This window comes from Coregonus lavaretus (assembly GCF_964263955.1).
Source record: "Coregonus lavaretus genome assembly, chromosome: 30".
NCBI lineage: Eukaryota > Metazoa > Chordata > Actinopteri > Salmoniformes > Salmonidae > Coregonus > Coregonus lavaretus.
Genome location: NC_140017.1, coordinates 30,977,724 through 30,991,015, shown reverse-complemented (window position 1 = coordinate 30,991,015; position 13,292 = coordinate 30,977,724). Strand labels below are relative to the sequence as shown.

The following is a 13,292-nucleotide window of genomic DNA, read 5'->3' as shown; positions in this document are numbered from 1 at the left end:
GGGTTTTTCTCAAAGCAAGCCGAAGTCTGTAGCCGAAGTCTACGCCCCTTCGTCAGTGATTGGTCAACAGTAGGGATTCTTCAATAAACTCTGTTGTCATTCAATGAGAGACGAATCATTTTCATACACATTTTTTCGTTGAGAAATACTGCACGAAACATCTTAGTTAGATTTACATTACATTAGATGTCAAATTACACAACTAAGATCTCTTCAGCAAAAACGTCAACATTTATGACAGATTTCTTGAGTTGTCTTGTACTGAACTAAAATATAAATGCAACGTGAAGTGTTGGTCCCATGTTTCATGAGCTGAAATAAAAGATCCCAGAAATGTTCAATACGCACAAATATTTTATTTCTAAATGTGTACACAAGTTTGTTTCCATCCCTGTTAGTGAGCATTTCTCCTCAGCCAAGACAATCCATCCACCTGACAGGGGTGGCATATCAAGAAGCTGATTAAACAGCATGATCATTACATAGAGGGAGACCCAGATCAGTGGTGGGCTATTCTGTCAGCAGGTACTAGTGAGGTTGTCTTCTAAAAGCAGGCTTACTCTGGTGGAGGGTCGAAATAAACCTGGCCTTCTCCCTCACCCTCCTTCTCTCTCCCTTTCCTTCTCTCCCTCCTCCTCCCAACCCTCTTCCCTCCCTCCTCCTCCTCTTCCTCCCCACCCCCATTCTCCTCCACCTCCTCACCCCATCCCTCTATCCACTTGCCCCTTATTTCCACTGAGAGATTAGCCACCCTGCCTGGTGGTAGCCTAACTGCTGGCTAACTCCAAGCTGTTTACAGACTGCTGCCCTTGACACTGGAGCACCACTTTAGTCGCTAGCCTATAGGGCCCTTTGGTGTGTGCACATATACACACAAACGTACATGCTCATACTGGTAAAAATGGCTGAAATGTTAAGATGATTTGTCGTCAATTGTGTAATGCAATCACAGTTTCCACCTCTGCAGCAAAAGACAGATGGCTGGAGTTTGCAGGAATGTGATGAATGACAGAACATAACTCAATACATCTGAAACCTTGGTGCAGGTGCAAGATATCCTGGAGTAGGCCTGTGACAAAAACAAAGACAAATGAATAGCATTTTACTTTTACTACAGACATTGTGCTACGTTGTACTCTGGTACTTATTTCAACTATTTACCTGGTCCTAAGTGGTAGCTAGGCAACAAAGCTTGTTTTAATGAATCCCAATGAAGCATAATAATCAGTAGATCATTATAATGCAAGTACCATTTTACCACAGGATTTCTAAATACACACCAGGTGTTTATAAGTGAAGAGCCACACTTCGAAATAGATCTTTACCGATTTAAAAAACAAACACTACATACTGTATAACTCATTAAGTCAACCCCGGTTAAAAAGCTTACTGTGAAACTCGGTGTGACTCTAAAGAGTGTGTTAGGTTTGTCTCCCTGAGTATGACTCTGTCTCTGTCTTCCACAGAGATCATTCACCAGTTCATCCTGGAGCAGCAGAAGGGGAACAGAGTGCCGCTCTGCATCAACCCCCAGTCAGCCGCTTTCAAAAGCTTTATCAGGTAAGACTAGAGGCCTCTGCCGGGGGATACCACCGGATTCTTCATTGTTTGGATTTTTGGACTTAAGCTACAGTAGTTTGAAAGCGAACCACTTCTTAGAAACTTGATAGCTTGTTAGACGACATTAACCCTAGTTGACCTGGTCCTGTGAGCATGTCAGTTTACCTTCCCTTAGCTAATCTACCTGTCACACCTTGATACCTGTGTACTTCTGTGTCACAACGAGAACAGTAACAGTCCATTCCATTGGCCAGCTTTCCTCCTTGCAGTTCGTTATTACCCGGCCTAAAACATCTGATTTGTGAGTTTCCCTCCTGCCTCCAGCCAGCCAGCCAACATGCTGAGAGTTATTGTGAAGGATTTGGTGCATTAGTTAATAGCTTTTTCTGCAGGTCCTCTGCAGTAGATGCATGCTGCTCACTAACACAGAAAGTGGTGGTGCGGCGGCAGTGCCAGTGACTGACCATATCTTTCCATCTCTCCCTGTCCCCTCATCTATCTCTGTTTCCTCTTATTTATTTTGCTTGTCTCTCTCGCTGTCTCTCTCTCCCGTCTCTCCCTGACAGTTCCACTGTGGCCCAGCCCTCTGAGATGCCCCCGTCCCCACTGGTGTGGGAATAGCTGTTGTCTGGGCCACGCCCCCGCGCTGGACTACTGAGGACAAGAAGAAGAAACCCCCAAACTGCGTAGCATTTCACTGGAGTCTAGGACTAGCACTGTCCACTGTGTGTGTACTGTAATACTAACTATGAAGTTTTAAAATGAACCCAACCAACCACTGCTGACTGGGTTATGGAGGGACTTTTAGAGTGTGCTATGTATGCAAGTATATGTCCACACTGCTCTGTAGATGCAAAGCTACAAATGGATGCACACACACATGTGCATACAAACATCGTGCAGAGCTGGTATAAGGGCCACCCTCATGGGCTTGAAAGTGTGTGTAAAGCCAGGGATGAGACCGAGGCAGAAGGCTACAGAGAGTCCTCGTAGTCTCTGCCCGCAGTCCCCGAGGGCAATGCACAGCTCCCATCCACTTCCATACATGCATAATCATCATTTATTTATTAAAGGAGGGAGACGGGGTCCGGAAAGGGTGTTCTTTTTATGTATAGCACAAGATTTAAGACAGTACCTACTCACGCTAGCTAAACCCTCCTCCCCGAGAAATCATAGCGTTCAATTAGAGATTATGCTTTTTATTTATTTGTTGTGTACTGTTAAACAGTATAGTCAGCGGGTTTCAATGTTTGTTTTGTTACATTTTTTCTTCTCTATTGCTGTTTGTTCTGTGGCTGCTGTCCCCCGGGTTAGAAGTCAGTATTTGTGAAGAGATGTGTGCTCTGCATGCCACTTGGTTGCGATGCGTATGGCGAGAACCCCTCACATCCCACACGGCACACACTCGCACGACTAACCCAAATATGGGCATGTGGAAGTATGGTGCTGTGAGGGGTAAAATGAGGTAACCCTGGAATGTGGTTGCTTCAAAGAATAGACAATTAGTGGGAAAGAAGCGCCACTGAGAGCTGAAGTGATCCTCCGCTCTGGTTAGAAGTACAGTAACATGCTGGGGGACAGAGAGAAAGTAGTTTAGGGTACATGTTAACATTGTGGTATTCAGCACAGGTTTTGTGCTACAGGAACAAGAAGGCCATGTTGGGGTGGTACTTGGTCGTTGCATTTTCTCTCTGGAAACGTGAGAGACCGAATTCAAGTAATCTGCTGTTAAACGTACCATATGAACAGGCATGATAAGAGTGTAAGGGATACAGACATTCACTGGTTCCCCTGCCATGTCTGCTGAATCTATAGTCCTACCATACACTGTATGTCCATGTTTTGTCAATACATACCTAGTTAAAGACAGACAAGCAAAAATAATTAAATTATTCTAAAGAGAAAGCGAAACCAAGATTTAAAAAAATAGATGTTTGACGATACGAGGGGACGTTGCCATTCCTTGAAGACATTGATTAATTTTTTATTCCGTAGGGTTCCAACAACAGGAGTGTGTGCGTGCTGCTTTAACGTGTGTCCTGTCACGTGCAAATGAGTATGTTTAACTAACTACAGTGAGTTTCTTTGGTGAGGGGGTGTGACCTTATCAAGGGAATGGTGTCAAAGACAAAGATATTACCATCAATGAATAAGGTCAATTAAAAAATGTATCCAGTAATATTAGGTCTACTTCAAGCCTCACTCCCCATAGTGATGTTTCATGTCACCCACACCTGCACCTACGACAATAAAATAAACTCTCAGAAGAAAACTATTTAATATATTTTTAGATTATTCTTTTTATTTCTTTCAGTCAACATTCTATGGCATGCTTTCTCATGATCCACGGAATTTGATATGTAAATACATGAAAAACAAATAGATTTAAAACAAAATCTACAATGGAGGAAAAAATTAATTAAATGAAAACTCAAAACAATACTGCTGTATAGAAGGTGTAATAGCCTGCACATTTTTAGGGCAGTGCATTTTATTTTATTTTTGAGACTTGCATATAAATGTATATATTTTATTTAGTATTTTTTATGTTTTCCCCTGTACTAGAGTGTGTAGAAGACAAAAATAATCCAAAACAAAAATGATTGAGAAAACAAATGAAAAAACACAACCAATTATGTTAATTGTGTCTTGTGTGTACTGCAGAGCTCTGGATATATTGAAGTAGAAGGCTTTTTACTTATTATTATTATTGTCATTATTATACTATTATTTTATTATTATTATTATTATTATTATTTCTTCTACCTTAGAGAAACACTTTACTATTGTGTGTATATGTATATAAAGGAATCACAATGTTGGTCTCTACCTCTTGAGCTCAATTACTTGGTTTGTTTACCTCCACAAGTTTATCATTTCATGTGGATAATTAAAAATAAAACTTGAATATCCCTTACAGATTTTATATATATATATATATATATATATATATTAAAAACTGCTAGTTTTCTTTTTCACTCATTTGAAAAACAATTTTAAATTTGCCAGAGGTGGGATCCATCCTATCATGTCATTGTATTAAAATACCCTATCAATAGCCAAGCAATTCCAGACTGTTAGTTGACGCTGAGTCATATATTTGATAGGCTATGACCCCCCTTGTCTCCCTGTGTAATGTATGTGTGTGAAGAGATTTTGTGTTGAAATGAAGTACAAAAACCCACTGATGCAAATTTTAGATGTGTAGAAAAAATAACAAAGCAGAGTGAAATATGATGGTGTGTGCTGTGAGAGAGACTAATTTGAACAAAATTTGGATAGGTACTACTTGTGCTGTCACACATTTTTATAAGACATTTGAAGTTTATACTCAGAGGTAATGTAATTTGAATACAATTTACGATAAATATATCTATAAAGCTTTGCTTACAAGGACCTTAAAGCCAATGTGAAGTTGAGACCGGAAATGACTCCTCGGATATGCTCTAATGTGTTGGGGAAAATGTCCGGTTTCTAAAAGTGTAGATTTTAAGTACAGTGGTGAAACTCATTAAATGTGACATTTAAAGAACGTCAGTGCTGTGGCTCTTGTTATTATTCTTCCTGCTTCAGTAGACCTAGACAGTTGCGTACAGTATCTAGATCATGTAATACGCATAATGTCTGATTTCATCCTGGTTGATTGTGTGGTCTCGTGTGGCTCAGTTGGTAGAGGGTGGCGCTTGCAACGCGAGGGTTGTGGGTTTCGATGTACTACTTACTGTAAATTGCTCTGGATAAGAGCGTCTGCTAAATGACCAAAATGTAAGATTGTGATTATTTCATGAGTTTTACTGCCACCCACTGGAGGACATTAGCTTTAACAGTCTAAGCACTTCAAAACTTGTGATCACACGTGATATACAATCAAATCACACATTGGTTTCAAATAGGATTTTACCCTTTTATGTTCCACTGAGGGCAAGTGTATATCAATATAGACAGAATCTCAATTATAGTCCATATAAAAGGTGCTCTATGCAACAAGTCCAACTACAACAGCCCTTAATGTCTATGATACTGTATGTCTAGCAGTAAATTAATACAATTCCTTGAGAAAAATAAAGAATGTTGAACATTGTTTTAAGCTATAGTTGCTTATTCATTGAATAGGTCTGGAGGATACAAGAGCATAATATAATTATTATAGATCAAATGTTGAACCCTCCTTAAAGGGGCAAATATATCCACATGTAGGAGATTTTTAAATTCTAGGCTATGATATGGTCTTGAGGATGGTCAAACTGGTCACCAGCTTCAGTTGGTCAAATTGGTTTTTCCAGCATGGTTGGAGAGCGAGAGGTAATGGAATGTAAGACTTGATGAGTGAGTGTTAGGTACAAGGTTAGTGTTAGGACATGTGACAAACACTGTCCAGGATACACTTCCACACTCCATTCCCCCAGGGGGCAGCAGCAACCTTATCCAGGTGTTGAGCCTGGTTGATAAACACATCAGGTGCTGCTAATTAGGGTGATTGTCAGCCAGTGTACCAGCTGGCAAGCCGTGAGGCTGTTGGGTTTGTTTGGTGACCATGAGGCCTTTCGTTTGATTTTGAATATTTAGTTTGGGCATGCCTTTTTGTACATGTTAATGTTTCGTCACCATCTGAACCAACAATAATCTGCTTGGACTGGCCCTGGAGGTCAAGAGAGACAGAGCTGGCCCTGGACCAAGGTACGGTTGCTGTCTCCCTGGGCACATGTACATTCAACACCTAGGCACATACTGTATGCTGATTTCTCAAAATAATGTACACATTCATTCAGGTTACAGACCATGTAAGTAGGCCTAGGACCCCTAGCCAAAGCGAGTGCAACAATATCCGTAGCCTAGTTATTGGCTTCATAACAGCGAGACCTTGATGGATTAAGACTAATAACAGGTTTGATGTGGTGAGATAAGATAAGTGCACGAGGAGGAGGATTGGCATAGTTTGTTTTGGGAAAATATTTACATAAAAACAACATTCAGTTGTTGGGCATGTACTATATTAATGTGTCGAGTCAAATATTTTATCTTATCTGAAGTTTACCAAAAGTCTCAAACCATCCAGGGACAAAGCTGGTTGAAATTAAGTTTTGTGTTGGGAAAAGTACAAAAACCCACTGATGGTGAATGTCACACCATGGATAGCATCTACATCAATTGTTTGTCATTTCTGGAGTACACTTCATTATGTTTAACTGGATCCTATAAAAAGTTATGATGGTTTAAACATAGTGTTACTTTGTACAACATCAAGCATGACTTGCAAGTTTTCCCCTTTTTTTCCACAGCAAATGACATTTCCAGTATGGAGAAGCTATGTAAGAATGCTGTCACCAGTCTCAACGTCAACAGTGAAGAGGCGACTCCGGGATGTTGACCTAGGCAGAGTTGCAAAGAAAAAGCCATATCTCAGACTGGCCAATAAAAAGAAAAGATTAAGATGGGCAAAAAAACACAGACATTGGACTTTTTCTTTGCAGCTCTGCGTAGGTCAGCATCCCGAAGTCGCCTCTTCACTGTTGACTTTGAGACTGGTGTTTTGTGGTAACTATTTAATGAAGCTGCCAGTTGAGGACCTGTGAGGCATCTGTTTCTCAAACTAGACACTCATGTATTTGTCCTCTTGCTCAGTTGTGCACCGGGGCCTCCCACTCCTCTTTCTATTCTGGTTAGAGCCAGTTCGTGCTGTTCTGTGAAGGGAGTAGTACACAGCGTTGTACGAGATCTTCAGTTTCTTGGCAATTTCTCGAATGGAATAGCCTTCATTTCTCAGAACAAGAATAGACTGACGAATTTCAGAAGAAAGTTTTGTTTCTGGCCATTTTGAGCCTGTAATCGAACCCACAATTGCTGATGCTCCAGATACTCAACTAGTCTCAAGAAGGCCAGTTTTATTGCTTCTTTAATCAGCACAACAGTTTTCAGCTGTGCTAACATTATTGCAAAAGGGTTTTCTAATGATCAATTAGCCTTTTAAAAATGATAAACTTGGATTAGCAAACACAACGTGCCATTGGAACACAGGACTAATGGTTGCTGATAATGGGCCTCTGTACGCCTATGTATATGTTCCATTAAAAATCAGCCGTTTCCAGCTACAATAGCCATTTACGACATTAACAATGTCTACACTGTATTTCTGATCAATTTGATGTTATTTTAATGGCCAAAAGAATTGCTTTTCTTTCGAAAACAAGGACATTTCTAAGTGACCCCAAACTTTGGAATGGTAGTATATGTACAGTACCAGTCAGAAGTTTGGACACACCTACTCATTCCAGGGTTTTTCTTTATTTTTACTATTTTCTACATTGTAGAATAATAGTGAAGACATCAAAACAATGAAATAACACATATGGAATCATGTAGTAACCAAAAAAGTGTTAAACAAATCAAATATATTTTATATTTGAGATTCTTCAAAAAGCCACCCTTTGCCTTGATGACAGCATTGCACACTCCTGGCCTTCTCTCAACCAGCTTCATGACGTAGTCACCTGGAATGCATTTCAATTAACAGGTATGCCTTCTTAAAAGTTAATTTGTGGAAGTTCTTTCATTCTTAATGTGTTTGAGCCAATCAGTTGTGTTGTGACAAGAAGAAGCCCTATTTGGTAAAAGACCAAGTCCATATTATGGCAAGAACAGCTCAAATAAGCAAAGAGAAAAGAAAGTCCATCATTACTTAAAGACATGAAGGTCAGTCAATTCGGAACGTTTCAAGAACTTTGAACGTTTCTTCAAGTGCAGTCGCATAAACCATCATGTGCTATGATGAAACTGGCTCTCATGAGGACCACCACAGGAATGGAAGTCCCAGAGTTACCTCTGCTGCAGAGTATAAGTTCATTAGAGTTACCAGCCTCAGAAATTGCAGCCCAAATAAATGCTTCACTGATACATCTCAACATCAACTGTTCAGAGGGGACTGTGTGAATCAGGCCTTCATGGTTGAATTGCTGCAAAGAAACCACTACTAAAGGACACCAATAAGAAGAAGAGACATGCTTGGGCCAAGAAACACGAGCAATGGACATTAGACCGGTGGAAATGTGTCCTTTGGTCTGGAGTCCAAATTGGAGATTTTTGGTTCCAACCACTGGGTCTTTGTGAGACACGGTGTGGGTGAACGGATGATCTCTGCATGTGTAGTTCCCACCGTAAAGCATGGAGGAGCTGTTATGGTGTGGGGGTATTTTATATTCAAATAGCCAACCTTTGTCTTAATGACAGCTTTGCACACTCTTGGCATTCCCTCAACCAGCTTCATGATGTAGTCACCTGGAATGTATTTCAATTAACAGGTGTGCCTTCTTAAAATCCCCACAAGAATAGTAAACAAACAAAAATTGGACCAACTGGGGACATTTTGTTAGTCCCCACAAGGTAAAATGCTATTTGTAGGGGGTTTAGGGTGAAGGTTAGAATTAGTGTTAGGTTTAGGGTTAGGAGTTGGGTTAGTTTTAGGGGTTAGGGAAAATAGGATTTTGAATGGGACTAAATTGTGTCTCCACAAGGTTAGTTATACAAGACTGTGAGTGTGCGTGTGTTCATGCAAGTAGAAAAAAACATGTTGGCTCACTCTACTTTTAGAGAAATGCCAATGCCATCCTCCTTTCTTTCATGTTGATGAAATTACTTATGACTCTGTCATACAATGGAGAATTAAGTAAAACCACAAGTCCAAATCCCTATCTCCATCCATGGCTGATTTAGGAAAGGGTCAATTTTAGCTAGCTAGCTAGCCACCGGAGGACAACACAACGAGATGCAACAATTCAAGTTGTTTCTGTTAATGGCGTATTTCTCTTGATGCGAAGTGATAGGAGTGAAGCCAAATCCAAACTGGCTTTTTTTTTATTTTTAGTGTACCAGCAGCATTCACAGTTGAGCTCACTCAGTTTAGCTCATCGCTGATTGGCTATGATTTTATAGTTTTTATCAAGGGAGGCCAAATGCGCGCTGGCTTCCCTTGCATTAAATGCTAAGGTGGCAACAATGTCATACATACTCTTTATGACCAGACCGCATCAGGTGGCCTACACATAGACAGAGGGGCGCTGTTTCGCTCGCTCGGATGCTTTCTCCGGTGAGATGCATTCAGTCTCTTGTGAATTTCAGGAAAATTATGAAAACACAGAGATGAAATAAATACTTTTTTGTCTTGGTAAGTTTTTTGGGGGAGCCTGGCTTCCCTTTGCATCCATGAATACACACCGCTGATCAGTGCTGTGGATGTTGTTATTCTTCTTCCTGCTTCAGTATAGACCTAGACTGTTGCAGAGAGTATGTAACGAATGTATTATAGTTCATGGGGTGTAATGAATTTCTCTTGCCCTGGGCGCTTTAGGACTGTTTTCCAGCTGGCGTGTTATTTGTTTACACCTGGCTGGTGCCGCAAGGTCTGGCTCTCCACCTCACGTGAGAGGTATGCTTGCCTCTGCTGGGGGGTATGGCATTGTTTGTTTGTTTGGAAATATTTACCATTTTGAATGTACAGGTAATTGTCAAAATAAAGGAAACACTTGAGTAAATGAGGGATACAAAGTATATTGAAAGCAGATGCTTCCACACAGGTGTGGTTCCTGAGTTAATTAGGCAATTAACATTCCATCATGATTAGGATCATGTGTAAAAATGCCCAGTTGCCCATTATTTTGGATACAATGGCTAAAAAGAGAGCTCAGTGACTTTGAAAGAGGGGTCTCAAAATCAAATCAAATGTTTTTTGTCATGTTCCGAATACAACAGGTGTTGACTTTACCATGAAATGCTTGCTTATGAACCCCTCCCAATGATGCAGAGTCATAAATAATAATCAAAAGAAAAATAGTAACATGAGGAATAAAATACACAAGAATGAAGCTATATACATGGAGTACCAGTATCAGATCAATGTGCAGGGGTATGAGGTATTTGGGCTAGATATGTACATGACGGCAGGGTAAAGCAGAGGCCTTCACGGGTCTAAAAAGTTGGACCCGTTTCGAAATGGACCTGGGGATTTCCCATCCGGACCCAATGTGCATAATTTTTTAAAATAGGAAACCTGTTCCGAAAGGACCCGAGGACAACTAGACCCATTCCATATAGAGCTGGTCAGATCCAGACCCGGTCCGATCGAGGGAAGCAGCAGAAAAGTCCATTTTAAATGTACTTTATTAACCAGAGCTGATAAAGCGCAAGGGAGAGGTGGTCGAGGTGATGCTCTAGCAGGGGCCATGCTGTGTGTGTAGGCTACTGTGAGTGTGAGCGAGTGACACAGAACAGGGAGGGAGAGAGTAGAGACCGCAACCAACCAAGCCGACTCCCACTATAGTAGACTAATAGCTGCAATAGCTGTTGGCTTTTGGTTGTTGTAGCCTCTCCTTCTCCTTTTTACTTTTTAATTCCATCATTTTAATTCCATCTTCCATTAATTTAGATATCTCCTAACTTTTGCCCCACACGGAGGCTCTATGACTATAGCCTATTTGTCACGATCGTCTAAGGAAGCGGACCAAGGCGCAGCGTGTTTAGCGAACATGTTGACTTTATTAAATTAAAGCAACCACGAAAACAACAAAACAAATGACGATAGTGAAGTCCACAGTGACAATGACTGAACATGGAACAAAAACCCACAACCACAAGGTGAAAACACACAGTTTAAATATGGCTCCCAATCAGAGATAACGAGCCGACAGCTGACACTCGTTACCTCCGATTGGGAGTCATTGACCAAACAAGACACTACAACCAAAACACAACAAAACGAACACACCCTGGCTCAACATAAAAAGTCCCGGAGCCAGAGCGTGACAGTACCCCCCCCTAAAGGCGCGGACTCCGACCGCGCCTACACCCCAAAATAGGGGAGGGCTGGGTGGGTGTTGCTCCTCGGAGGCGGCTCCGGCTCCGGGCTTGACCACCACCCCACTTCACTCCCCCCGTAGTGCCCCCGGTCCGATCTGACCCAGCTTGCTGGATCAGGACCTCCGACGCGCACCCCTGGCTTGGCGCGTGAGGTAGGAATGGACCGGAACTGGCAGACGATACGCACCCTTTGCCTGGTGCGTGGAGCCGGAACAGGCCTCACCAGGCTGAAGACTCGCATCCCTGGCTTGGTGCGAGTAGCAGGAATGGGCTGGATCAGGCTGACGGCTCGCACCCTTGGCTTGGTGCGAGTAGCAGGGACGAGCTGAACCAGGCTGACGACTCGCACCCTTGGCTTGGTGCGAGTAGCAGGAACGGGCTGGACCAGGCCGACGACTCGTACCCCTGGCTTGGTGCGAGTAGCAGGAACGGGCTGGACCAGGCTGACGACTCGCACCCTTGGCTTGGTGCGAGTGGCAGGAACAGGCCGGACCGGGCTGGCGACGCGCACCGTAGGTTTGGTGCGAGTGGCCGGAACAGGCCGGGTCGGGCTGGCGACGCGCACCGTAGACTTGGTGCGGGTGGCAGGAACAGGCCGGACCGGGCTGGCGACGCGCACCGTAGGTTTGGTGCGAGTGGCAGGAACAGGCCGGGTCGGGCTGGCGACGCGCACCGTACACTTGGTGCGGGTGGCAGGAACAGGCCGGACCGGGCTGGCGACGCGCACCGTAGGTTTGGTGCGAGTGGCAGGAACAGGCCGGGTCGGGCTGGCGACGCGCACCGTAGACTTGGTGCGGGTGGCAGGAACAGGCCGGGCTGGGCTGGCGACGCACACCGTAGGCTTCGTACGTGGAGCAGGAACAGGCCGGGCTGGGCTGGCGACGCACACCGTAGGCTTTGTGCGTTGAGCAGGAACAGGCCGGGCTGGGCTGGCGACGCACACCTTAGGCTTAGTACGTGGAGCAGGAACAGGTCGGGCTGGGCTGGCCACGCACACCTTAGGCTTAGTACGTGGAGCAGGAACAGGCCGGGCTGGGCTGGCGACGCACACCGTAGGCTTGATGCGAGAAGCAGGAACAGGCCGGGCTGGGCTGGCGACGTACACCGTAGGCTTAGTACGTGGAGCAGGAACCGGCCGGGCTGGACTGGCGACGCACACCGTAGGTTTAGTGCGTGGAGCAGGAACAGGCCGGGCTGGGCTGGCCACGCACACCGTAGGCTTTGTACGTGGAGCAGGAACCGGCCGGGCTGGACTGGCGACGCACACCGTGGGTCTGGTACGTGGAGCAGGAACAGGTCGGGCTGGGCTGGCCACGCACACCGTAGGCTTTGTACGTGGAACAGGAACCGGCCGGGCTGGACTGGCGACGCACACCGTGGGCTTGATGCGTGGAGTAGGAACAGGCCGGTCCGTACTGGGAACACACACCACTGGCCTTAACCGGGGATCAGGAACGGGCCGGACCGGACTGGTAACACACCTCAGTCTCTTACGCCGTGCCTCAACTACTTCCCTCCCTCTACTCGCCAATGGCTCCCGTAATCCGGTAGCCTTCTCTCCACGTCTCCCTGTGGCAGCCTCCTGCTGCCCAGCCGCCCAAGCCATGTGCCCCCCCCAAAAAACTTTTTGGGGTTGCCTCTCGTCCCTCCGACGATGGCCCTGCTGACGCCGTTGCTCCTCTCTCGCCAGGGCCTTGATCCTCCCCCAAGGTCCCTTGCCCCCGAGCATGTCCTCCCAGGACCACGATTTGCCCACCTGGGCCATCGCCAGCCTCTCGATCTCCTTACCCGGCGCTTCCTCCCATGTCCAGTCTCCTTGCTCCTGGACACGCTGCTTGGTCCTTCTTTGGTGGGTTTTTCTGTCACGATCGTCTAAGGAAGCGGAC

The 13,292-nt window shown here is 44.4% G+C and overlaps 1 protein-coding gene across 1 annotated transcript in view; it reads left to right on the top strand.

Moving 5' to 3' along the window:
- nlk2 (nemo-like kinase, type 2) overlaps nucleotides 1–5,097 on the top strand; it is a 104,574-nt gene extending 99,477 nt beyond the window's left edge. The window contains exons 10-11 of the mRNA XM_084148470.1: nucleotides 1,467–1,560; nucleotides 2,127–5,097. Of these exons, the coding sequence (XP_084004596.1) occupies nucleotides 1,467–1,560; nucleotides 2,127–2,181 (149 nt within the window). The 3' untranslated portion in view covers nucleotides 2,182–5,097. The remainder of the gene's footprint in view (nucleotides 1–1,466; nucleotides 1,561–2,126) is intronic.
- The last annotated feature ends 8,195 nt before the right edge of the window (nucleotides 5,098–13,292 follow it).